The sequence below is a fragment of the Zalophus californianus genome, chromosome 1 (genome assembly GCF_009762305.2).
Source record: "Zalophus californianus isolate mZalCal1 chromosome 1, mZalCal1.pri.v2, whole genome shotgun sequence".
Taxonomy (NCBI): domain Eukaryota; kingdom Metazoa; phylum Chordata; class Mammalia; order Carnivora; family Otariidae; genus Zalophus; species Zalophus californianus.
In genome coordinates this window covers 41,978,247-42,003,300 of record NC_045595.1, presented here as the reverse complement: position 1 = coordinate 42,003,300, position 25,054 = coordinate 41,978,247, and the positions used below count along the sequence as shown (strand labels likewise).

Here is a 25,054-nt window from a genome sequence, read left to right as displayed (position 1 = left end):
GTAATTGAAGAAAGGAAACTCTTTTAAAGCATGTGTTATCACTTTAGAGACACTATTTTAAAGGCTGATAAACTAATTAAAATAACTAGTAGCTCCCCTGTTTAGTAGGTCTTCTAGAACTTTCTACATATCAGGGCTATTAGCTTTGTTTAAGTTAATTTATGTTATAAACTACCACTTTATTTTTATTGCGATTCTAGTCAATACCATCCTTTTGTTTGATGCAATTTATTCTTTTTTTTTTTTTTTTTACAAACTGTTTATTTTCCGTCAACCTTTTCCATTTCTATTTCCATTTTGTTTGCCTTTGTGGAAGACCAGCTTAAGACCACTCAGTGGTTGTTCCTACCCATTCAGTGGCCTGAGCAGTGGGAGCTGCAGACCAGTCTTCCGTGGCCGGTTGAGTGCTCCAGTCTTCAGTAGGGAACTGCTGAATAGGCACCGAGGGCACCTGCATGCCTTCAGACCAGTCTGCAACTTCAGGCTGAGTAGCAGTGAACTCAGGACCTGGAGCTGTCCAGTCACCCTGAAATTCCTCCTTGGTCACAGCCTTTTCAGCAGCGGCCTGCTCTTCCTTTTCAATCTCTTCAGGATCTCTGTAGAAGTAGAGATCAGGCATGACCTCCCATGGGTGTTCTCGGGAAATGGTGCCACGCATGCGCAGAACTTCCCTAGCCAGCATCCACCACCTCAGACCCACTGAGTGAGCTCCCTTGTTGTTGCAGGGGATGGCAATGTCCACCTAGCGCAGAGGAGAGTCTGTGTTACACAGAGCAATGGTAGGCAGGTTAACACAGGACGCCTCTGTAAGAGGCTGGTGGTCAGCCCTGGGATCAGTAACCACCAGAAGTCTCGGCTCCTGGAAGGCTGCCTGGATCTGGTTAGTGAAGGTTCCGGGAGTGAAGCGGCCGGCAATAGGAGTAGCTCTGGTAGCAGCAGCAAATTTCAGCACAGCTCGCTGGCCCATATTCCTGGACGATATGACACTGACATCAATGGCAACAATGGCACGAGCTGCCAGCAGAAGCTTCTCCCAGGTTCTCTTCAAATTTATGATGTAGATACCATCACTTTCCCTTTTGTAGATGTACTGATCCATTTGAAAGTCAAGGTTGGTGCCACCTAAATGGGTTCCTGCTGCAAGGAATTTGAGGACATCCTCCTCCTTCATTTGCAGGACATCAAGGGCTCCGGACATTGTGAAAGTTTCCCTTTAAGTTACGATGGGAATGCAAAACAACGCCGTAGGGACCCTTCCCCGGGTAGCTCGGAAAGGTGATGCAATTTATTCTATACTGACTTAATACAATAGATTTCTGTCCATCTAAAAAAATAGAATGGTCTTTGGCAAATGCTCACTGACATCATCAAAAATTATGCATTGGGTACTTTTCAAACTTTGGCCATTTTGGAGACTTTAGGAATGGGTTTTTACATAATATGGGTTTTTACATAATATAGGTTTTTAGTGCTCAAGCTGGACTGTCTTTTGGTACTTATCAGATTTTTTTGTCATTTTGTTTATTTTCTGGATAGGAAATGCTTTTTATTGAATGTGGGATCCACTTTGTGTAGCATGGCCTAGAACTTGGTAGATGCTCATTGTTTTTCTTGAATGAATGAATAAATGAGTGGTTCAAGCTCTTATACATTGTACCCTAAATCTGAATAACTTTGGAGACTACACAATCATTTGGTCAGGAAGATCCTGGCATGGAATTCCAGCTAAGCAGAAGGGAGCTAGCAAATAGCAAGGTTCCAGGCAAGCAGAGATGTTGAAAATGGCAGGAGGACAGTGGGCTGGCAGCAAGTGCTATATAGACAGAGAGGGTCCTGACTCAACAAGGAGGAATGGCACCATCAGTGAAAGGTCCAGCTACGGGCCCACAAATGTTCACTACACCCAGAAATCTGTGAAAGTGAAAAAGGAGAATATCTCCATGGAGGAAAGACTCTTCATGTAGGAAAAACTTTTATATAGCTTTTTATTCAGTTGTTGATCTCAACTATTTATTACATATTATTATTCACCAGACTATATTAGGTGCTGCCTAATACTTAGAGCTTCTGGGATTTAATAGTTGGTCAACAGATGTTTACTAAATAAAATTGGCTGAAGATAAATGGTATAAAGAGAATAAGGCTGAAGTCTGGAAAAAAGGAAGAAAATCCCAGGCAAGGTGCCCCTGTTTGTAGGAACAAGCCATGGATCTCTTCCCACCTTTCTCTGGATCTTAATAGTAACACTGAGTGTATCTGTCCTTACCCACAAAATTTCTGCAATCAGGAATGCTATCCAACCTTATTTTACACCTTCTAATAGAATTTCTCATTGTTCTTTCCATTCCTAAAGTAGATAAGCGAATTTGAGTTAGAGAAGATTGCACGGCTCTTGAAGAAGCGGACTCAATATGACATGAGGTCTGTTCCCAGCTGGACTCAGTAATGACTACATAGAATTAGTTATGGGTAGATGAACAAAAGAAACATACATCATGACTAATTTACTATGGCTCTTGTTTTGATCAGCTAACCTATATAATCAAAGAGTAAGAAAAGGCAATCTCAAGAGCAGTGAAATAAATAGGGAATATTTCCTTTATTAAAAATATTTTGTTTTTAGTTTTGCATTCATACTACACTAAGCAGCTGAGTCTTATGGTGAGGTAGAAGCTATAGATCTTTTAGTTTTTTTGGTTACACCTCAGGGCTTATATGAGGTATAGGGAAGAGAACTGTCACCGTGAATCTTCAGAGTCTGAAACTGTGTTTTGCATATAAGAAGATGATCAAACATCAGTTGACTTGAATTGAATTTGAAAAATGCATATAGATCGGGAGGTGTCCCCTAAACTTCTCAGGTAGAAGAGCTCACCCAATCAGGTTACCTATAGGGCACATAGTGGGGTATGAAGGGAATGAGATCAAAGATGAATCAGTCTAAGGTAGAAGAAATGTGTACTGATAAATCTTCAACTGGGATCAGAGGAACAAAGTGAGTAGCCATCGATCAAGAAGAACCAAACCAGTTCACAATGAAGGTGTCCTATTGATCAACTGACCTAACCATGTCATTAATATTTCTGACTCTTGGTTTTGACATTGTTAACTAGGAAACATAATCTGCCAGCATTTCCTTCAAAGGTACAGGTCATATTCCTCTTAAATATGAATTCAAAGAAGACCTGAACTTTTTTTTAGGTACATCTTTTTTTTATTATGTTATATTAATCACCATACATTACATCATTAGTTTTTGATGTAGTGTTCCATGATTCATTGTTTGTGCATAACACCCAGTGCTCCATGCAGAATGTGCCCTCTTTAATACCCATCATCAGGCTAACCCATCCCCTTACCCCCTCCCCTCTAGAACCCTCAGTTTGTTTCTCAGCGTCCATAGTCTCTCATGGTTCAAGACCTGAACTTTGATGCTCCTTTGGAGTAATTACAATAATTTAAGAATCTTGGCCATCTCTAGAAACTTCTGGTGGTTAAGCCATATCTTAGCTCCCAAATCTTGTCTCTCATGAGGCCAATAAGTCCTGACAATTATTTATTAAAAAAAATGTTGCTAAGCATTTTTGTGTAGTCTATACACTTTAAAGTCAGAGGCTTTAGTGTTCTTCTTTTGAAGAACAGAATTTTCTATTTTGGAGCTTGTGTATTAATTAAAATGTTCTGGCTCTTATGCAGAAAATCAACTACATTAACATGTTTCAAATGTAATCTGTCTGAAAATTGTCAGTTTTTAAAAAGTTTCCTTCATAAAATTTCAATGACAATGAGTACATGGCAAACTGGCTATATAACTTAGTGGTATGCAGGATAGGGTAAAAAAGAAGCCAAAGCTACTTCTGTAAAAACAAAAAAATGCAAAACAGTATATTATTTGACTCTTTATTGTATAGTACAGGCCAAGATTTTATAGATGTTCAGAAGATATCATGAATAAATAGTTGTAAAGCCCAGGAGTTTAACTTGATATGCGGTTGGCCCCAGATTTGCTTGGGCTTCTCTGACTGCAAAGTCATTGCTCTTTTTTACAGTACTCTAAAACTAGAAACGCTGGTTCAGAAAAATAACCTAACCAGATAGGAAAAGGGAAAAATAAATGATTAAGTACCAAGCACTGAGGTCAGAGAACACATTTTCAAGACAAACCTCAAAGGTGAGTAATTGTCTCTTTCTTAGAAAACAGAACTTGCAAAGTCAATTCTGACTTTTTGGCAAAAAATACTGAGTTTACATTAAAGACAGACATAAACTGAGCTTTAGAAAAATTAGCTGAAAATATTTATTTTTAAGAGTCTGCTGAGGTTAATGAAAGGTCATTATTAGTGAAAAGATCAAATCAAAACATAGTTTACACCTCTCTTTTCTCCAGAAACTCAAAGTCTTTTATGATACTACCCAAGAGCAGAAACTGTAAAATACCAAAGGAAGTCAGACTATGAAGTGATAGAAACAAACACATGAATCATTGCTTTCTAATAAATCACTTGTATTCTTCCTCTAAAATGCTCTTTTTTTTTTAAAGATTTTCATTTATTTATTTGAGAGAGAGAGAATGAGAGATAGAGAGCACGAGAGGGAAGAGGGTCAGAGGGAGAAGCAGACTCCCTGCCGAGCAGGGAGCCCGATGTGGGACTCGATCCCGGGACTCCAGGATCATGACCTGAGCCGAAAGCAGTCGCCCAACCAACTGAGCCACCCAGGCGCCCTAAAATGCTCTTAATTTCAAGTACAAGGCTTTCCACACAGGTGAAATGAAAATGAAGGGGAGGGTTGGGGGGACTTAAAATGGGTTCTCACACAATAGAGTAAGATGAAGGGCTATGGGTGGAAGAGAGAAAGAGGCAACGCAGTGACAGGCCACTAGATTTCACAGCTTTTCCTTGTTGAACTTAAAGATGGATGCAAACAGCACACTGCTTTCTCTTGGTTCAGAAAAATGTCTAACTATGAACAGTGTTCTTATGACAATAGACAATTTGTCTAGTTCCTTATCTTTATGTGCACACACACACAAATACAACTTGAAATCTCCCTACCTACCCACCAAAATGCCACAAATACACAGATAGGCACATGCCCATACACATCAAGAACATGCATATGTACAGACACACGTACCATGGGCACACACATCACCCATGAACTCATTCTAATGCATATTCCACGAACACATATATAAATGCAAGTACACTGGTGCATACCACACAGTGCATGCCCATGCATGTGCACACATGCACACACACACACACACACACACTTCATACAGGCACACATGCACACACATTGATGCATGCAACATTCACACACTTACAGAATTTACATGTGCAGACACATGGGAACACTAACACAGATGTATACAAATGTGTTAAACAAGCACCCACATACACATCACACGCACACATACGTATATACTCACATACATACATGCACACATGCACATAGACCCACATACAGATACAGTCACCCATACAGGTGCACAAAACAACGATCAGAAAATTCTAGAGAGGGGAGCCTGGGTGGCTCAGTCATTAAGCGTCTGCCTTTGGCTCAGGTCATGGTCCCAGGGTCCTGGGATCGAGCCCATCAAGCTCCCTGCTCAGCAGGGAGCCTGCTTCTCCCTCTCCCACTCCCCCTGCTTGTGTTCCCTCTCTCGCTGTCTCTCTCTCTCTCTCTGACAAATAAATAATAAAAAATCTTAAAAAAAGTGATATTTAAAAAAGAAAGAAAATTCTAGAGAAATTAAATATATGTCTATTAAAAACTTTGGGAATTTTTAGGTTTAAAGAAGAGCAATGAAGAAAGAAAAGGGAAATCAACACAAGAAGGATGGAGTAAATGTGGTTTCAAGCCCCTGAGACCTTCCCTTGCAGAACGGAGATTTCCATTTTCATTCAAAAGGGACACAGTATTAATGCCATAGCAAGTTATGGTAGGTGTGTCTGACTCCCAAATGTCGTTCAGAACTGCTTAATTCTCTAAATACACAATTGAGCTCCCAGCTGAGTTGAGCAATTTGATCAAGGTCACTGCGAACAGTCAACAGTAGGAGCTTGACTAACGAACACTCAAGCCTGAACCACAGGACCACTCCCTTCAATTCACTTCAATATTTCATTTCATAAACAAGAAGGGGGGATGGATTTAAAATAGAGATTTACCCATTTAAAATTCTATTGAATTCATCATCACAGATTAGAAGTTTGACAGTGACGAGGTGCTCATAATTTATGTATGAAGCTGTTGCATTTTAAGTGTGGACAGCACACATGGAAGACAGAGATATGTGCTTATAAGCTGTATGCTCTGCATTGATGTCCAGCGATCAGCCAACACACTCTGAGGATGCCCAACAATGCTACGTTAAATGTGATTAACAAATGTAAATGAGAAAGAAAAAAATTTCCCAACTCTCCATCTTATATTTTAATAATTATGTTTGTGGGTGGGTGAAGAAAAAGGCAACCCTGTTGTTGGTGTGCAGATGTAAAGCATAATTCCTTACCACCCTCTTGTGGTGATTGTAAAGAATAACTTGCTGATCAGTGAATATACACCACCTCCCCCATATTTCTAATAACGAGCCCCCACAAATCTTCTATGGTGAACCACAATTGATTGCTGATATTTAACAAGTTTTAAAATTCATATGTTTTAACTCATTATGTAATAATAATATCACAGTCTATTTCACAAGATAAATGTATGAGAATGTATGAAAGAGAGATGGTGGGAAAAAACTAAACATAGGTCAGGAATTTGAATTTTTCTAAAACCAGGAGCCAAAGGAAGATGTGGGCCCATGGAGGAGGCAGGGAGGGAACAGAAACAGCATCGGTTCCGGTGATAAGTGTCTGTCCCCATGTAACCCTGGGAAGCAGTCAAGGCTTGCCCTCTGCCCTGGTCTGGGTTTGAGAGCTTAGTCTGGTCAGGGGGAGATGGCTGCTCAGAATGAAAAAACCATCTGGTTACCTACACAGAACTGGTAGCTTGGTGGCCACAGGTGGGATTTGTGGTTGAGGGAATTAGGGGTGGAAGTGTCAAAAATCAAATGTATGGAGGAAAAAAGAAATTTCCTCTCCCCCCACCTCAAAAACCAAATTTTTGAAATGCACACACGTAGAAAAGTCTCTCTCTGGAAGTGCTTACAAGAAGATTGTCATCAAAAAACCTTGTATGATAACATTCCCATTTAGCACGCTAGCGGGCATCATCTGGGACTGCCAGGTGTTTGCGGTGTTGTTGGATCACAGAGCCAAACTCTCAGATCCATTCTTCTAGGCGTTGCCCTTTGAAGTAAACTTTTTGTTCCAGGTAGAATTTTTCCATTTGTTCTGCTGAAGACAATTTCAATTTTGGAGACACTGCCTTATACTTGAGGGTGTTCTTGGGAATATGCCTGCTTCATGCCCCACTCCAGAGACGGACAGGTCTTCTGTTCCTTGCCAGAGTATCTTCCCAGTCTCAGCATCCCGGAGGTTCATCCAGTTTAGTTTGAAGGCTCTAGGGATCTCCCTGGCCCGCTCCTCCTTGGCTGACATGATGCGAGGGCCTCCACCCAAGGCTCTCCCACACTGGCCCGGTGGAGCCTCAAAGACGGTGTGCGCCGGAGTGGAGGACTGAGCCCAGTTCCTGGAGACCTCGGTGGAGCCGCAGCAGCAGCCAGGCCTGAAGCAGCCTTTCCTTCCCCTCAGCTTCCACTCCCGATCCTTTCTCCTTCAATAATTTAACATTACAGACATGGCAATGTCAGATGATATAGCTGTAATGAATCCCTCCCCCACCCCCAACTGTCCACATGTTTTCTGAACCCAAGGATAACGCATACACCATTCACTTGGATTTGTTTGAAATGATCGTTCCATTAAACTTCTCTGACTAACTTTAAAGAATTATCCAAATTGTATTGCACTTTTCCTAGCCACTTTTTTTCTCACTATTTATCAACATGAAGTTTGGTCCATTAAAGTTAGTTCCGTCGCTGTTCTACATACATGAATTCTTCTTTCCTATGTTCTTTACTTCATGAAGGTCATTTCCTACTTCATCCAATGCCTATTCAGTTACTCATTGCCCAACTGTACATAGTTTTCTTGGATGTATCTGGCTTCTTTGGATCAGTGACTTCTCTTTATTCTAATGGTCACAACTTGAACCTAATAAATTAATTGTCTATACTTCTTTATCTCTAATAATGTTTCCATCTTCCAACCTATACATCTAACCACCCAACTATGTGCTAAAGGAGGAATATCTATCTATCTATCTATCATAGGCAGAATAATGGACATTCAAAGATGTCCATAGCCTAACTGTTGAAAACTGAATATGTTAAGTTATAGGGCAAAATATAATTGAGGGGTGTCAATCAGCTGGGGTCTTTAAAAGTAGAGAGGGAAGCAGGAGAGAGAGTCAAAGAGATGGCAGTGTGAGAAGTATTCAGTCCAACCTCACTGGCTTTGAAGATGCAGGAAGGGGACCATGAGATGGGGATTGTTTGTAGGCTTTAGATACTGGAAAATAAAAAAAAAAAAGGAAAAAGGAAAGAAAGAAAGAAAAAGAAAGAAAGAAAGAAAAAGAAAGAAAGAAAGAAAGAAAGAAAGAAAGAAAGAAAGAAAGAAAGAAAGAAAGAAAGAAGAAAGAAAGAAAGAAAGAAAGAAAGAAAGAAAGAAAAGAAAGAAAGGTACTTCTTAGACCCTCCAGAAGGCATTCAGCTTTATACATACCATGATTTTCACCCAGTGAGAGCCACTTTGGACTCTGACCTCCAGAACTGTAAGGTAAAACATTTGTATTGTTTAAGCCACTAAGTGTATGGTACTTTATGGTTATAGCAGTAACAGGAAACTGATTATTTATCTAGAGCTCTATACCAGCTGTAGAGGGGATGGGAGTAGCAGAAAAAAAATATAGAAAAAAGACAAAATTGTGACAGTCACTGTCTTGCAAGAGCTGTTATGATCTCTGGAATCAGACAGCCCTGGCTTCCATTGACTCTGGTTCTCATTCAACTCCTGACCATATGGCTTAGCCAGTCTGAGACTCACCTCTCTCATCACAAGGAGAGAAAGGAGGAATTATAAGATTTCATCCTCATAGGCTTGTTTGGATATTCAATATACAATTTTAAGTGCTAAGCTTTCCGTGTGCCAGTTAGTAAAATTTCTCTCTCGGTATCCAAATACCTGTTTTGTATCACACGGACCCTGCTGTTCTTAAAGAATGGATAGTAGAGGAGGGAATTGTCAAGACTCTCGGGGTAACAAATGGAATACCTTTACGTAGATTATCAGCTCAAAGAAGAATACACGTGCATTATGTTGTATTAACAGAAGCAGCACTGCCGACTTCAGGCTCAAGTCTCAACTCTTGTCCCCATTAGCTACAGCAAGCATCAGTGGAACACAAATTTTATGTAAGACTGTGATTGCTTGAGGAAGTCATTTTACCCTTTGGGCCCTCAGTCGAATTGAAAAGACTGGAGGCTGCCTTCATCCTACCCAAGGCACTCTTGGTATATATTTCAATGTTTTTTAGAGCTTCTAAACATTAAAAAGAAAAACAAAAAACTTGACTTTTAAGAAAGCTTAGGCTTCTGGTCTCAGCTCCATTGAAGCCGAAATGTAGAGAGCTTAGACATCACATTTGGCTTACAACAAGGAAACGAACAAACTGAACATCAATGACTATTCTGGGACTCTGTGGGGGCACCCAGACAGGAACACCTGAGATCCACTTATTTGGAGCAGAAGCTGCTGGAGCCCTATACTGGTAGGAACTCTTAGATGGTAATTCTGACAAAATACTAGACGGGGGGGGGGGTGCTGTAGTGGGGGCCCTCACACTTTCCTGGGCTTTATATTCAGAAATTCCACCTGTTTCTCACTGTGAAGCTCTGGAGAGACCCCCTCATGTTTCAGGTGGGAGGAAGGGAAGAGTAATCTGGAAAGAGACCAGAGCTTTATCCATAAGAGAGGCTGACTCTCCAGAGGAAAAAAAGTTTATTTCAGTAAGTGGGCAGGACATTTCTCCGACTCAAGCTCCCTTTAGCCTTCCTGTGTCTCCTAACAGGGGAAAACATAGTCAACAAGGATCAAAGAAATAGATTAGGAATGCTGCAGCCAGGGAGGGGGATATGGGGCAGAAGGGGAAAAGCTATACCAAGACGGTCATGGCCCCAGGATATTGGCCTATTCAAACACTGAGATTGATTGATTGATTGATTGATAAGATTTTATTCATTTATTTGACAGGGAGAGAGAGCAAGAGTGAGCACAAGCAGGGGAGAGCGTCAGGCAGAGGGAGAAGTAGACTCGCACGGAGCAGGGAGCCCGATGCAGGGCTCCATCCCAGGACCCTGGGATCATGACCTGAGCCAAAGGCAGATGCTTAATTGACTGCGCCACCCAGGCGCCCAAACACTGAGATTTAATGGGAGGATTATATCATGCCCCCTTTCTCCTGCACCAAAAAGTTACCAATATAATGACAGTGGACTGTAGCTAAAAGAGCTGCAAAACTAAGCCTTTCTTTGAAAAAAGCACTTAGGGAAGTCCCAAGTCCAGAGGGGAGACTAAAACAAGGTCATCAGCTGAATCTGAAGGCTCTGACACAAAGCAGCTATAGTAAACATTAAATACAGTCTTACTCTTGGGGAGATACCCATAAATTCTCACATGACAGAACTATTGACCTCAGTTCCTACTACCTGACACAACATGTTTTACTTTTTACAAAATATTACAAATTTGGCTTTCTATAAAATATTACAAGGCATGACAAAAGAGAATAAAAAAACACAATCTAAAGAGACAGAATAGTCATCAGAACAAGAACTGAGATATGTCTCAGACGCTGGAATTATCAAATAGGGAATTTAAACTAAGTGTGATTAATGAGTTAAGGGTTGTAATGGAACAAACAGACAACATGTGAGAACAGATGAGTAATATAAGCAGAGTGACAGGAACTCTAAGAAACAAACTCTAAGAAACAAAAGGCTAGAAATCAAAAGCACTGTAAAAGAAATGAAGAATGCCTTTGACAGACTCCTTATCAGATTGAACACAGTCAAGGAAAGAATCAGAGATCCTGATGATAGATCAGTGGAAATGTCCCAAAATAAAATGAAAAGTAAAAGAAAAGAATAAAAACCCAGAACATCCAAGAACTGGGACAATTTCAAAAGACGTAACATACACAGGGGTGCCTGGCTGGCTCAGTGGGTAGAACATGTGACTCTTGATCTCGGGGTTGTGAGTTCGAGCCCCATGTTGGGTGTAGAGATTACTTTAAAAGAAAAAAATATATAACATACACAGTATCTAAATACCAAAAAGAAAAGAGAATATAGCAGTAGAAATATTTGAAGCAAGAACAAAAAAAAACCCTTAGACAAAATTTATAATTCTACATGTGCCACCAAAGCATCTATAAAGATTTTTTCCAGAATTAACAGGTGGACAGTATGAGCAATTGTATTGGTAGACCTGTGTTTCCATGAGCAATAAGTTCTTTTTAGTTGTGGCAGATGAAAGAGAAAAGGAACCTAGTAAGAGATAATACTGGAGTGGCAGATTGGGGTAAGAGCTTGTAGGATCATGAGTACCAGACTATATTGTCTGAACCTCAGTCCAAATCTGTGATAAACTGTTTCCTTAGAAAGAAACACTAATGACATGTTGCAGAGTAAGGCAAGGCTGGGAAACCTTAGGATCACTGGTAGTTACTACAAAAATCCAGGCAAGAGGTAATGAGTGTCTGTGGCGAGAGGTAAAGAATTTTACCAGAGAGGAAACATGGAATGAGTTCTGCAACCAAACAACAGTGATAACAATGCTAGATGAATAAAATGTAATCAAGTGATAGATTCAAGTTGGGAAATCTTACTGACCAGCACCAATATGAAACTGTTTTTCCAACAAAGAAGCTGGCATTTCGAATTTAGAGTTTTCAGAACTGCAATTAACAACAGAGAAATTATTTAGAACTTCTTCTAGAAAACCTCTACAATTTGTAAATGCACAAGAAGTGCATTCTTAACTACCCATGTGACCTTGAAAATCATGACAGGTGCTATTCACAAGGACAGTTCTTGATAATACTGATATGACTGTTCTTAAAATTTCTGACAGACTACCATCAAGGCCTCATCTCCCACAAATGCAGATGTTATGGGCATCTGATTTCAGCCTTGCTGACTTCAACACTCTAATTACCAGTTTTCTTTATGGATGAATTAGTTGAGTAGCTGTGTGATTTATCCTGATTGATTGTCATCATGGCACAACATTTGCAGATGGAATAGTCAATGAAATGTATTTTTAGTGATAGCTATTCTGGCCTCCTTCAATATACATGTAGTGTCAAGGTCTGACAGTTCTATCTTGCATATTTTAGGGCCGCCTTTCTCTTAGCATCTACAGAGTTTGAGAAAAATGCTTACACTTGCATCACTTGGATGATATGATTTAAAAGCAAGATGATTCTATAGCCACATAGTCTTTCACTGCTTCTACTATACAATATTGTTAACAGTCTGGGCAAAGAGGTTGTAAACCCCAGATGTGTTTTGCATAGACCACACAGTATTTTATGACATTTTTAGAAAAAGATTTTATTTATTTATTTGAGAGAGAGAGAGAGTGAGAGAGGGAGAGAGAGAGAGCACGAGTTGGGGGGAGAGGCAGAGGGAGAGGGAGAAGCAGACTCCCCGCTGAGCAGGGAGTCTGATGTGGGACTTGATCCCAGGACCCTGGGATCATGACCTGAGCTGAAGGCAGACGCTTAACTGACTGAGCCACCCAGGTGCCCCTATGACTTTTTAAATAAATAAAAATTCTCTTTTTAAAAAGAATAGATTTTACATGAATGCTCTTTTTTCTTTCTTTAAAGGTTAGGGAGTTGGGCAACACCGATTCTGCAATTCTATCAACCAGGGCCCCAGCACTCTCCACTGTTCTCCATATGCATGCATTTACATTTAATCCCTGTGCCTCCCTTCTTTCAATTACTTGCCCAACTCCTTGCATTAGTCAGAAAGGGCTGACATAAAATACCATAGCCTGGGGGACTTAACCAATAGAAATTCATTGTCTCATAGTGATGGAGGCTGGAAGTCCAGGATCAATGTGTTGACCAGTTTGGTTCCTCCTGAGGTCTCTGTCCTTGGTTTGTAGATGGACGCTTCTGGTCATGCCCTCCTATGGCCTTTCCTGTGTGTGCGTGCCTCCTTAGTGTCCCTTGCTCTTTTGAAGAACGAGTTTTATTGGATTAAGGCCCCATCCTTATAATCTTATTTAATCTAAGTGACCTCTTTAAAGACCTCATCTCCAAATACAGTCACATTGGGGGCTAGGGCTTCAACATATAAGTTTGGGGGGGACACAAATCAGTCCATAACACTTATGTAAGCATTTGGGTTTGTGAAAGTTTATAAGGCATTTTCATTTTTAATAGTGGAATGAATGACCCAGTAAAAGTCAAGATAATAGAAGAAGAAGGAGCCTTTGATGTCATTAGCTTGACTTCCTAACTGATTTCGATCTGAGGTCACTGTCCCTGTCTGATCAACATTGTCTTTGCCTTATGAGATAACTAAATAGGCTAATTACTCACTACTCTTTGTTTTCCACTGAAGCACATCATTTTGATTTATCAGATAGAATCTATGGGAGAATTTTGTTTGGGTTATCATTCATCACATCATGCAAAGTCTTGTTTATGTACATTCCTGGGAAACATACTTTTCTGATAACATCGATGATAGTTGCCCGGCTGTTCTTCCGAGCAACTGGTCTGATATATTTGTGACAACATATTCTGTATAAAAGCCCATATTTCTTATTTGGCTGGCCAATGTAAAGCTTAGGAACGAATGTGTGGAGAGGCTAATGCCACTAGAGATCACAAAGTGTCAAGAGTCAGAAAGAAAAAAATCAAAAGTTTCCCTTGCATTTGCTAAGTGATTGGTTTTGGGCAAATTACTTTTTCTCTCAGAACCCTGTTTTCTGATCTCTAATAAGAAAATGTAGTAATACTAAGTGCCTCTTAGTCCAGTTCTTGGCAATCTTTCCTGTGCTCAGGAATCACCTGGAGCCTTGTTAAAGTGTACATTCTGATTCAGGTGATGTGGGATGAGGCCAGAGATTTTGTATTTCCCACAAGCTCCAGGTGATGCTGAGGCAGCTGGTCTGTGGACCACACTTTAGGCAGCAAGGTCTGAAAGGATGAAATGAGGGAACAGGTGCAAAGCATTGAAAACACTGCCCACCACATCATAGGAATCCAAAGAGCCCGACTCCAACTGTTCATGTTACTCGGATGGAGCTTATAGATCGGTATAATATGCCTTTATAGGAGTACTCATTGTACCCCAATTGTGGTTTTCTTTTGTCTGTCTCCTTGCACTCTACATGAAATTCATACAGTTGTGTTGTATTTTATGTAGCCTTGGGAACTACTTTAAACCATTTTGGCAAAAAAAAAAATTACATAAATTAAGTACAATGATAAATAGACAAGGAAAAGATATATTTTTATAATGAATTGAAAATAATGTGGCCACAAAAACTAAAACAAAGCATTTTAATCACCTGTACTCTGTGATCAGTACTTCCAGCCCCACCACACCCTAAGGCACCTGGGAGGTAAGGTCGCCCTCAGATAGCTCTGTTGCACCCTCCCTCTTGTGATTCCCTAGTTTGCACGCTACACCCCCTCGTTTCCAAACTTCTTTCAGGTCCTTAAAATGTATCACTTTTGCACAGGTTCTAACCCTTCCTATTTGCTTTTCCTCTGGGTACTCTTGTAACTGCCCTTCCCTTCAGTTCTCAGCTCCGATGCCACCTTCCCCAGGATGGTTGCCTGATCTCCCTTTCCATCTGAGTTTAGCACCTCTCCAGGGGCTCTGATAGCATCCTTTGCCTGCCTTTATCTCTCTGCATATCAAAATTTATTACAACTGCTTATTTACATACACTGATCTGTCTCCACTCCCCCCCCATCAGTAAGTTCCAGGAAGGCAAGAGCACTACGTTTATGTATCATTATTGCCTAAGTACTTAGACGAGTGCCTGATGTATGGTTGCCACCACAATAAAGACTCACTAAATATGTGATCTATTAATGAACGAATGCACCAGTGAGTGGGTGAGTGTGTGAGTGGGTGGGTGGATGGCTAGATGGATGGCTAGATGGATGGATGAATGGATAACAAAGCAGATGCCCCCACTATTTTAGGATTTTTGATATAGCATTTATCAGCAACAACTTGGATTAATTTTATTAAGCCCGGGATACTCAGCCACGACAATCATCTCAAAATCTAAATACTCACTGATAGTATCAGTCCACCCAGCCGCTTCGTCCAGCTGAGAAAAATGTTTAGGAATAATAATTCCTAACTGGGTTTTAGCATGTGGCAAACATCTGTCTCTGATATCTGCTATGACAGGGTTCCAGGCTGAAACTCATTTAACTTCGGTCTGGGTCTCAGATTATAACTTCGTAAGAATCAGCAATTCGACACATGTAGAGCTGTGCCCAGAAAGAAACAGGCATATACTGAGGAGTGGATCTCCAAGAACTCACCATCATTAAAGGGAAAACACCTACAAATTGTACTGGTAACTGATCATACCTTAGTCTCATCATTTTCACTATTCAAAGGAGACATGTCGCTCATGATTATTAGTAAGATAAAAGCAATGAAATTGTTTTCAGCTTGTAAAACATGACTGCATAATTCATTGCTCAATTTAAAATAAAATGAATTCTTCCTTTTTGGTTTGGACAAACTGAGAGCTTATCAGAAATGATGTTACATTTTCAGAAAATAGTACTGGTCTTAGTCAACCCTCTGAAAATACAGTAAACATTCATAGAAATACCTTAAAAATATATCCTGAGGTTTTTATCTTGGTTGGAAGTATAGCACACTCAATTATATAGGACAGAAACCATTCAGCATGTGCCTTGAGGCTTATTAAGTTCTCTAGGACTTGTGATAATGAAGATAAAACAGTTTAACCTTTGCTAGACTTGGAGCCCTGGTTACCACAATGTCTCATTAAAGAAGAAACACACTAGGAAAAGCATAGATAAACGTATAATAAAGCACCATGCCTCTAAGTGGTGTCCCAGATCCTTTACTGTTACACTCTAATTTTGTTTTCTCCCACATTTTGTCTATTTTCTGTATTCACAGAACAGTGCTTTTGAGAAAGATCTTTGTTACCAAATTCTCAGCTTGGGTTTTAAGAGTTAAAATCACCTACATGTTGATAGATTAGCTTGCAATACATTTATAAACTGGAGTACTTAGGGACAAACATTTGGATGCTCCCTAGATTTTAGAACAGTTTCTAAAATTTGGTTTGCATTTATTGAGGACTGCATTTTTAAAAAGATTTTATTTATTTGTTTGACAGATGGAGGGGGGGAGAGCACAAAAAGAGGGAGCAGCAGAGGGAGAGGGAGAGAAGCAGACTCCCCACTGAGCAGGAAGCCTGCCATGGGGTTCCATGACCCGAGGATCATGACCTGAGCCGAAGGCAGAAGTTTCACCGACTGAGCCACCCAGGCACCCCGAGGACTGCATTTTTTAAAAGAGAGACAAAGAGAAGAAGACAATCAGATTGTTTAGGATTAGCAAATTCTATGGCAAAAAATAAAAGCAAAAAAAATAATTTATGCTCATCATTAGAATCTGATGACAAAAACATCTTAGTGCCTTGTGTTAGTTAATATGAAACAGCAGTTGAACTAATAATGATTAGCTTCCTTCTGCTTCTCTTGAAGGGATTTCAGAAGGAAATAAGCCAATGGAAAATCTTGCTTCTGATCTTCACTTTGTGAGAGGCAGATGATCCATGGAGGAGCAGGCTTCAGCTGCTGGTGATAGGAGTAGGGGGAACACCATAAGGCAGAACTACAGATGGAGAAAAACATCCTTCCTATTTGGAAGAGCCACTGAGACTCTGAACTGTATGGAGAACTTTGCTGGAGACTCAGGAAAATCGAGACACAGCCAGATGTTGTAAGATAGGTCTAATCTTTCACTAATCCCAAGAGGGAAAAGTAAGACCAAGCTGCCTTAGAATTAAAAGTCAGGGATCCTGGAGGATCTTTTTACTGTATTATCTTGTAACATTTAAAATAGCTCAAGAAATGGAGTTTGGAAAAACCAGACAATCATTATACAATATAATCTGGATATATTTACAATTGAGAATGGATAGTTCTTAAGAAGGCTAAATAAGGTAAGGAGTGCCATTATGGCAAGAATAAAGCAAGTTATTTTACACACTAAAATAAAGCAGAATGCTACCTTACTCACAATATGTCAAGTAACAGGAAATATTTTCTTTTCCTACTAGGAAATAATAAGGATAATGCAAATTAAAATTATAGCACTGAGATAACATTTCTGAAAGTCTATCTACATTCTATATTGGGAAGGATGTTGAGAATTGGATATTCTCAGAGTACTCGTAAGAGTTAAAATTGATATTACCTATTTTGAAAGACATTTGGCAGTATCTTGTAAAACTGAAATCCATACATCCTTTGACCTATTCATTTTACATATATATACCAGAGAATCACGTGTTCAATAAGGAGACATACTCAAGTGTGTATTCACTACAGCATACAGCATTTGAGGTAATAGTAAAAATTAGAAACAGCACGGATGTACAACAATAGGGAAATGACAAAATAAAGTGTGAGTATAATCACACAATAGAATGATACATGCAGCTGTTAACATCTTAAAGCAGATAGATCTTAAAGACATAATGATGATTGGAAAACAGCAAATTGCAAGATTGTAGTGACCCCATGCTACCATTTGTGTAAGCAGAAACCTATTTGTACCAACAAAAAATATATAGTTTATAAAAATGCATTTATGTTTGAAAAATATAGAAATTCAGATGGAATAATATTAAATGACCCCTTGATAAAGGTTGCCTCTGAGAAGGAGTTTCAGTGACGAGATTTAGGGAGTAGTCCAGAGATCTTAATTTTATGTTAAGCATTTTAACTCCTTTATTTAATCTATGATTTATTTATTCATTTATTTAAATGCTTAAATCAATAATTTAATAAATTAAATTAGTAATTTCATTTATTTAATGATTTAACTAAATTACTTATTAATTTAATTCTTCAAATTAAAAACTGAAATAAAGCATTGGTAATGGAAATTGGGGCACTGGTTGTACAGATCATCAACTTACCCCTGTCCTTTACATCTCCCTCGATAAGATAACATAAATAAAGCACGGACACAAGCAATGCTCTCAGAGTTTTGGAGTTGTAGCCAGGGAAAGAAGAGGGAAATGCCATAAGATAGTGCAATGGGATAGCAGCAAACACCACCTGTGGAAGTAGAAGGATGTCAACTCAGATACTTCTATGCAAAGGAGATATGCAGGTCCCCCAAATTACCACTAGGGAACATCATGACACTCTTGAGGTATTTAGAGAGGCTCATGGGTACTGCAAAATTAATTGCTTGGGAAAATAAAAGGAAAGGGATGGAAAGAAAGGAATGAAATTGGCAAAATGATGTTTGCTCTTGCTGAGACTAGACAGTGGGAAGGCAAACAAGCTGCTTCCCAGGGCCGGCTATTACAGATAACAGTGCTCTGAATGCAGAAGTCAGTGCACTGAATATGCAAGCAATCAGTCAGTAGTCTTAAACTACAAAACAACAGCAACAAAAAACCATCCGTAAGCACATAGCCCACAGGATGGTTACTGTGCTACCATTATTGACAGGCTTCTTAAAAGGAGATTAAAAGAAACTGTACTCAATTTTCCCATTTTTTTTTTTTCGTTTATTCTTTATTTAATTCTTTTTTTTTTTTTTTTTTTTTTTTTAAGTAGGCTCCATGCCCAGTGTGGAGCCCAGTGTGGGGCTTGAGCTCCGGTCACTGAGATCAAGACCTGAGCTGAGATCAAGAGTGCAACACTTAACTGATTGAGCCGTGCAGGCTCCCCCTCAATTTTTTTTTTTTATAGAAAATGAAAGTTACAAGGCTGAGAAGCATGCAGTGGGTAGTTTAGATAAAGGAAAAGAAAGCTGGGGTACCTGGGTGGCTCAGTCAGTTAAGTGTCAGACTTTTGATTTCTGTTCAGGTCATGATCTCAGGGTTGTGAGATGGAGCTTGGTGTGGGGCTCTGTGCTTGGGGGTGGAGCCTACTTAAGATTCTCTCTCTCCCTCTCCCTCTGCCCCTCTCCTCCCTGCCCCCCCTTTCCCCTCTTAAAAAAAAAAAAGGAAAAGAAAACTTTCCAACAAATAATATTCTGCTGATAAAAAGAAACGACCAAATGAGAAAAAAGTTAGACTGTGAATTTTGAGAATCACATTAATTAAAATGAACTTTGTGAATTAGTGTTGTGCTTGTGTCAACAAGAGTGATTTTTTTGTTTTTGGTTTTTTAAAGATTTCATTTATTTATTTTAGTTAGGGAGAGCAAGCAGGGGGAAGGAGCAGAGGGAGAGAGAGAATCTCCAGTGGACTCCACAATGAGTGCAGAGCTGGATGTGGGGCTCAATCCCAGGACCCTGAGATCGTGACCTGAGCCGAAACCAAGAGTTGGATGCTGAAATGACTGAGTCACCCAGTCACCCCAACAAGAGTACAGTTTTAAAGAGAAATTAGAAAGATCCAGAGTGCTGAATGACTCAGTGATTTTATTTTATTTTATTTTTTTAAAGATTTTATTTATTTATTTGAGAGAGAGAGAATGAGAGATAGAGAGCACGAGAGGGAAGAGGGTCAGAGGGAGAAGCAGACTCCCTGCCTAGCAGGGAGCCCGATGTGGGACTCGATCCCGGGACTCCAGGATCATGACCTGAGCCGAAGGCAGTCGCTCAACCAACTGAGCCACCCAGGTGCCCTGACTCAGTGATTTTAAACTGGGACCTTCCAACTCTGTTAATTTATTTACTGGCTATTTAAAATCCTGAAAAGTGTCAGTTGCTATTATAACACTATTGTTTTTATACTAAAAGTCAATTACAAGCTTCCCTTTCAAGAACAATAAACAGGTGGGAGAGTAGAAGACATATTTATCAAAGTCAGCTTGCTGGGTGTAGTGCCAGCCCACCACTTGCTAGTCTTAATCAGTTTGAGTAAGATGCCCAGCTAATCTGGTTCTCAGATTCCTCACCTGGAAATAAAGAAACTAAAACAAATGCTCCATTAAGCTCTTTTCTGTCCCAATATTTTGGATTTTATTATACCTAGCTAATATGTTGTGGAAATTAGAGGGAAGAAAAAGGGATTTTGAGGAAGAAAAGGCATTTGTTAAGTAAATGGTAAAAGATGTATGTTATTATATTTTGTATAAATATATGTATATTTTACATGAATAAGATATTCCCTCAAAATCACATATCCAGAACTTAAAGATGTTAGAAAACTACTGGATTATAAATTGAATATGGAAATTCCCATTTGGCATTTTCCTTTCTTTGATACTAAAAGAATAACTACATATATTTCCCCTTAATTTCTTGGATGATTTGAAGATTGAGTGCTCCTTGCCCTCAAAGAAATGGAAAATAATTTTGGAGTTACTGATGAATTTGGCTGGCTATAAAAAGGTTAATTTGGTGGGTGTGGGGGAGGAAAGAGTCTGAGAGAAAAACAGAAAGAATGTGTGAATAGGATTTGGAGAGATGACATAAAGAACATGGTAATGTCGTTGGGGACTATGAAAACATGAAAGGAAGAAAGAGACCAAGGGAGGAAAAAGTGAGAAGGAGAATCCCCTTGTAATTGAGATGGAATCAAATAGTAATGGGAGGGTTTAGAAGGGAAGTTAGAGGAAGCATACCCTAGGATGCTTGGAGCCACACCACATATATTACTTAAGGCTGCAACTTACGCTGCTGTGAAATCCCAAAATACAGAGTAGATCAAAATTAGAAAATTACGGTCTTTCTCACAGAACTACACGGTTGAGTTCTCCAGGCTGGTAAGGGTGTTCTACTGTAACTTTTTGCTCTGTCATCCCGAGTGTCCTGTTCTTGTTTTCACGGTCAAACCTGGGTCATGACCACGTCTGTGACCCAGCCCTTAGGAAGTGGTAAGTGAGAAAGTCCGAGAAAAACAATTTATCTTTGTTTAGAAGATGGCTTTGATGCCATAATTCTGTTCTCACTCCACTGGCCCAAATTTGGTCCCATGGCCACATCTAACGGCAAAGAAGGATGGGAAATGTAGTCCCCAGTGAGCAGTCATGTACCCAGCTAAAATTAGAATCCTCCTCCCAAAAGAAGGCGGAAATGGAGGCTGCCTGGTGAGGAGTTTGCTAAAGAAGGGAGTGGGTTCAATACCCTAAAAGACCCGAGTGGGAAATCTAGCCAAGGGCACTTAAAGGAAATATTTCGGGTATGTGACTTGTCATGTAAGAGTCAAGTCCTTGGTGCAGAAATCCCAGGGCTCACTGACTATGCATTTCCTACCTCCTGTTTCCTGGCACAGGCCAAATTTACCCAAGGTGTCAGGTGAAGATGTTACCACCTCAGCACCTAGATCCTCTCTCACTGACTGGCAAGAGGAATGCTTAACTGGCCATATGACTTTGCTTGGGCTCTGAGTAACTCTCCCCATGTCTGGAATACTGGAACACCCAGGAGAAAGCCAGAGCTGTGGGGCTCCGGCAGCTAGAGTGGCCTACTTGGAAAGACAAGCTGAAATGAGTAAACTAAAAACTGAACATGAGCTGGAACAGAATTAATAATACTCTTGTTACCAAAAGTCATATAGACATGACTTAATATCAAAAAATAAATCTACACATATAATCTAACGAAATGTAAATGTAGAGTCAATATAGGGCAGATCAAATACTATAAAGAAGAGAGCATGACAATATTTTTGAAACTTCACCCTTAAATGGAGAATTTTATCAGAAGATGCTACACTGAGGGACATTAATTATAGGAAAATTAGTTTCATTTTAAATTTTTTTAAATATTCTATTTATTTATTTTTAAATCAGGGAGGGTGAGCACAAGCAGGGGAAGTGGCAGGCAGAAGGAGAAGCAGACTCCCCGTGAGCAGGGAGCCCGATGTGGGACTCCATCCCAGGACCCTAGGATTATGACCTGAGCCAAAGGCAGCCGCTGAGCCACCCAGGTGCCCCATTTTAAATGTTTTATTTAGTAATCTCTGATAAAAAAATGTATAATCCAAATGTAGATGTTTCTTATTCCAATGTCACAGTAGATGTACATGTTGTATCAGAAAGGTGTTTCATTAGCTCAAAGTCCCTATTCTATTATCAGAAACAAGAAATGATGTCCTCAGATAGAGCACATCTCAGATTAAATGGAATTGTGGTAAGAAAAACCTGTCAATAGCTTTAGGCAGATTCCAAGCATATTAAATAAAAAGACTTCTAAGGAAAGCTATGCACTTTATTGTCATTAATTGATACAGTGCGGCAGTAATCTACTGGGAAAGATGCATGTTACTTCTTCCAAGATTGTTTCAATTTTTATGGAAGGCCATGTGTGTCTTTTATGGAAGTTATACTTTTGTTCTAGCACAGAAGAAGGGGCATTCAATGTTTGTTTTGCCATTTGATATTCTGTTTGACTGCCTAGAAGTCTTAAGGGGCTTTTTTTTTTTTTAAAGATTTTATTTATTTATTTGAGAGAGAGCGAGCAAAAAAAAAAAAGAGAGAGCATAAGCTGGGGGAGAGGCAGAGGGAGAAGCAGGCTCCCCACTGAGCAGGGTGCCTGACCCGGGGGCTCGATCCCAGGACCCTGGGATCATGATCCGAGCTGAAGGCAGATGCTTAACCGACTGAGCCACCCAGGCGCCCCTGCCTAGAAGCTTTGAACGTCCTCCTTATGTTTCCTAATTTCCCACCTTGGAAATCTGTCCCTTCTCAAGGCCAGAAATAGATGCTGTCAACCCCTCTTAAAGCTAGGATAGAGGGCTGTGACCTGTACTCAGTTAGAGATATACATGTCAGTGTCTGAGTATAAAAGTTCAAACTGAAGAAGCAGTGGTTGTACTTCTCTCTTCTCTCTGGAGAGCCGACTAACAGAAATTCTAGCCTCATTAGCGACAGTCCAGTGTAGCATCTGTGACCAGAGGTACTCAAGTAGTTGTGAGATGTGATCTGGATGGTCTTTCTTTGTCCACAGTCTCTTTTCTGTCCATGATAGAGAGGGTAAGTTACCTAGTACCCTCTGTTTAGACTAATATATTGCCTCTCTAATTATAGTAATAAAGCTTGCCACATATATTTGGACCTGGATCTGCAAATTACAAGAAGGTGAAAAAGTGTTCATATCCAGATATGGTTGGTTTTGTTTGTTTGTTTGTTTTTAAACATTAAGTGTGTGTGTGTGTGTGTGTGTATAACATTAAATGTAGGGACTGGTTTCTTTGTCTAAAACAGTTATACTGTAGTGGGAGCTCTGAAATTCTAGTAAAGAGAAAAAAGGCCTGACTCCTCTGTCAATACCAACTGATATTGACCAAACCATTTTACTTATCTGGGTTTCATTTAACTAATGCATAAAATGGAAAGAGAAATAAGTACCTGTGTGATTTGTACTATTGCCAGTTAGATGTGTCAGTTGGCAGACGGCTTTTGGCTTCATATTTGCCCTTACACATGTTCTATTTTGTTTGGGGCCCAAATGTCTAAAAACTACACTTCCCAGACTTCCTTGGGATGCTTTCATTTAGGTTATGCCAACTTCCAGAAAACCGGAAGGCGGAAGGAAGGAAGGAAGGAAGGAAGGAGGGAGGGAGGGAGGGAAGGAAGGAAGGAAGGAAGGAAGGAAGGAGGGAGGGAGGGAGGGAGGGAGGGAAGGAAGGAAGGAAGGAAGGAAGGAAGGAGGGAGGGAGGGAGGGAGGGAGGGAAGGAAGGAAGGAGGGAAGGAAGGAAGGATGGAGGGAGGGAGGGAGGGAGGGAAGGAAGGAAGGAGGGAGGGAGGGAGGGAGGGAGGGAAGGAAGGAAGGAAGGAAGGAAGGAGGGAGGGAGGGAGGGAGGGAAGGAAGGAAGGAAGGAAGGAAGGAAGGAAGGAAGGAAGGAAGGAGGGAGGGAGGGAGGGAAGGAAGGAAGGAAGGAAGGAAGGAAAGGAGGGAGGGAGGGAGGGAAGGAAGGAAGGAAGGAAGGAAGGAAAGGAGGGAGGGAGGGAGGAAGGAGGGAAGGAAGGAAGGAAAGGAGGGAGGGAGGGAGGAAGGAAGGGAGGGAGGGAGGGAAGGAGGGAGTAGTATGGACAGTGGCACCACACAATTCTTGGCTCCTACACTCCGACGTGGGCAGTGCGAGCCCACCAGCAGTAGTAGCCCCAGCAAGTCCCATGAAGGTTCCACAGCATCCTCGCTGACGCTGTGACCATGGCGGGAACAGCTCTGAGAAATGTTGAGCCACAAAGCTTCAGAGGCATCAGAGAGTTGGCAGGCTCCTCAGTCTCAGGTGGGACAACAGTCATTCCAAAGCAACAGGTGACCCAGCAGCCCCAGTGACACAGAAATCCTGGCCTCCTGGTTACCTCACACCCATCCCTAACGTCAAAGCAGCCTTCCACAGTTACTAGCCAGTGAGTTAGCCTCATCTTCCCTTTCCACCGGGCAAGCCCTTCCCACGCTTTTGTAAATGTTTCTCTGTATCAAATCCCCTCTGTTTGCAATTCTTGTAGTAGTTTCTGTTTACCCGGCTGTACGCTGGTTACAATCAGACCAAAAAAACACCCCACATTTTACATTTTGAAATTTCTTTTATTACTAAAATATATCATTCCAATATTAGAGAGAACTATAATCTTCACTTGGAGTTTCTTAGCAAAGGCACCGTGATGCCAACAGACTTTCACTTTTGATTATAAGGGAATGCATTCTACCAGATCAACACTCCCACCAGGACCCACTAGAAAACCTTTACGAAAGGAAACACAGAAATATTTTTAAACCACTGAAAACATTTTTGGACTTCTGGAGCCAGTGTCCTGAAATGAAGTCAGCTAACTGAGGGAAGCCTCAGTTTTGCACAA

The 25,054-nt window shown here is 40.4% G+C and overlaps 1 protein-coding gene and 2 pseudogenes across 1 annotated transcript in view; all 3 read right to left on the bottom strand.

Moving 5' to 3' along the window:
• Window positions 1–307: 307 nt before the first annotated feature.
• Window positions 308–1,250, bottom strand: LOC113917828 (annotated as a pseudogene).
• Window positions 1,251–7,104: 5,854 nt separating this feature from the next.
• LOC113916049 lies at window positions 7,105–7,556 on the bottom strand (annotated as a pseudogene).
• A 49-nt stretch (window positions 7,557–7,605) lies between these two features.
• LOC113917936 (small ubiquitin-related modifier 1-like) overlaps window positions 7,606–25,054 on the bottom strand; it is a 43,876-nt gene continuing 26,427 nt past the window's right edge. Inside the window, 1 exon segment of the mRNA XM_035727190.1 lies at window positions 7,606–7,731. Coding sequence (XP_035583083.1) covers window positions 7,606–7,731 — 126 coding nt within the window.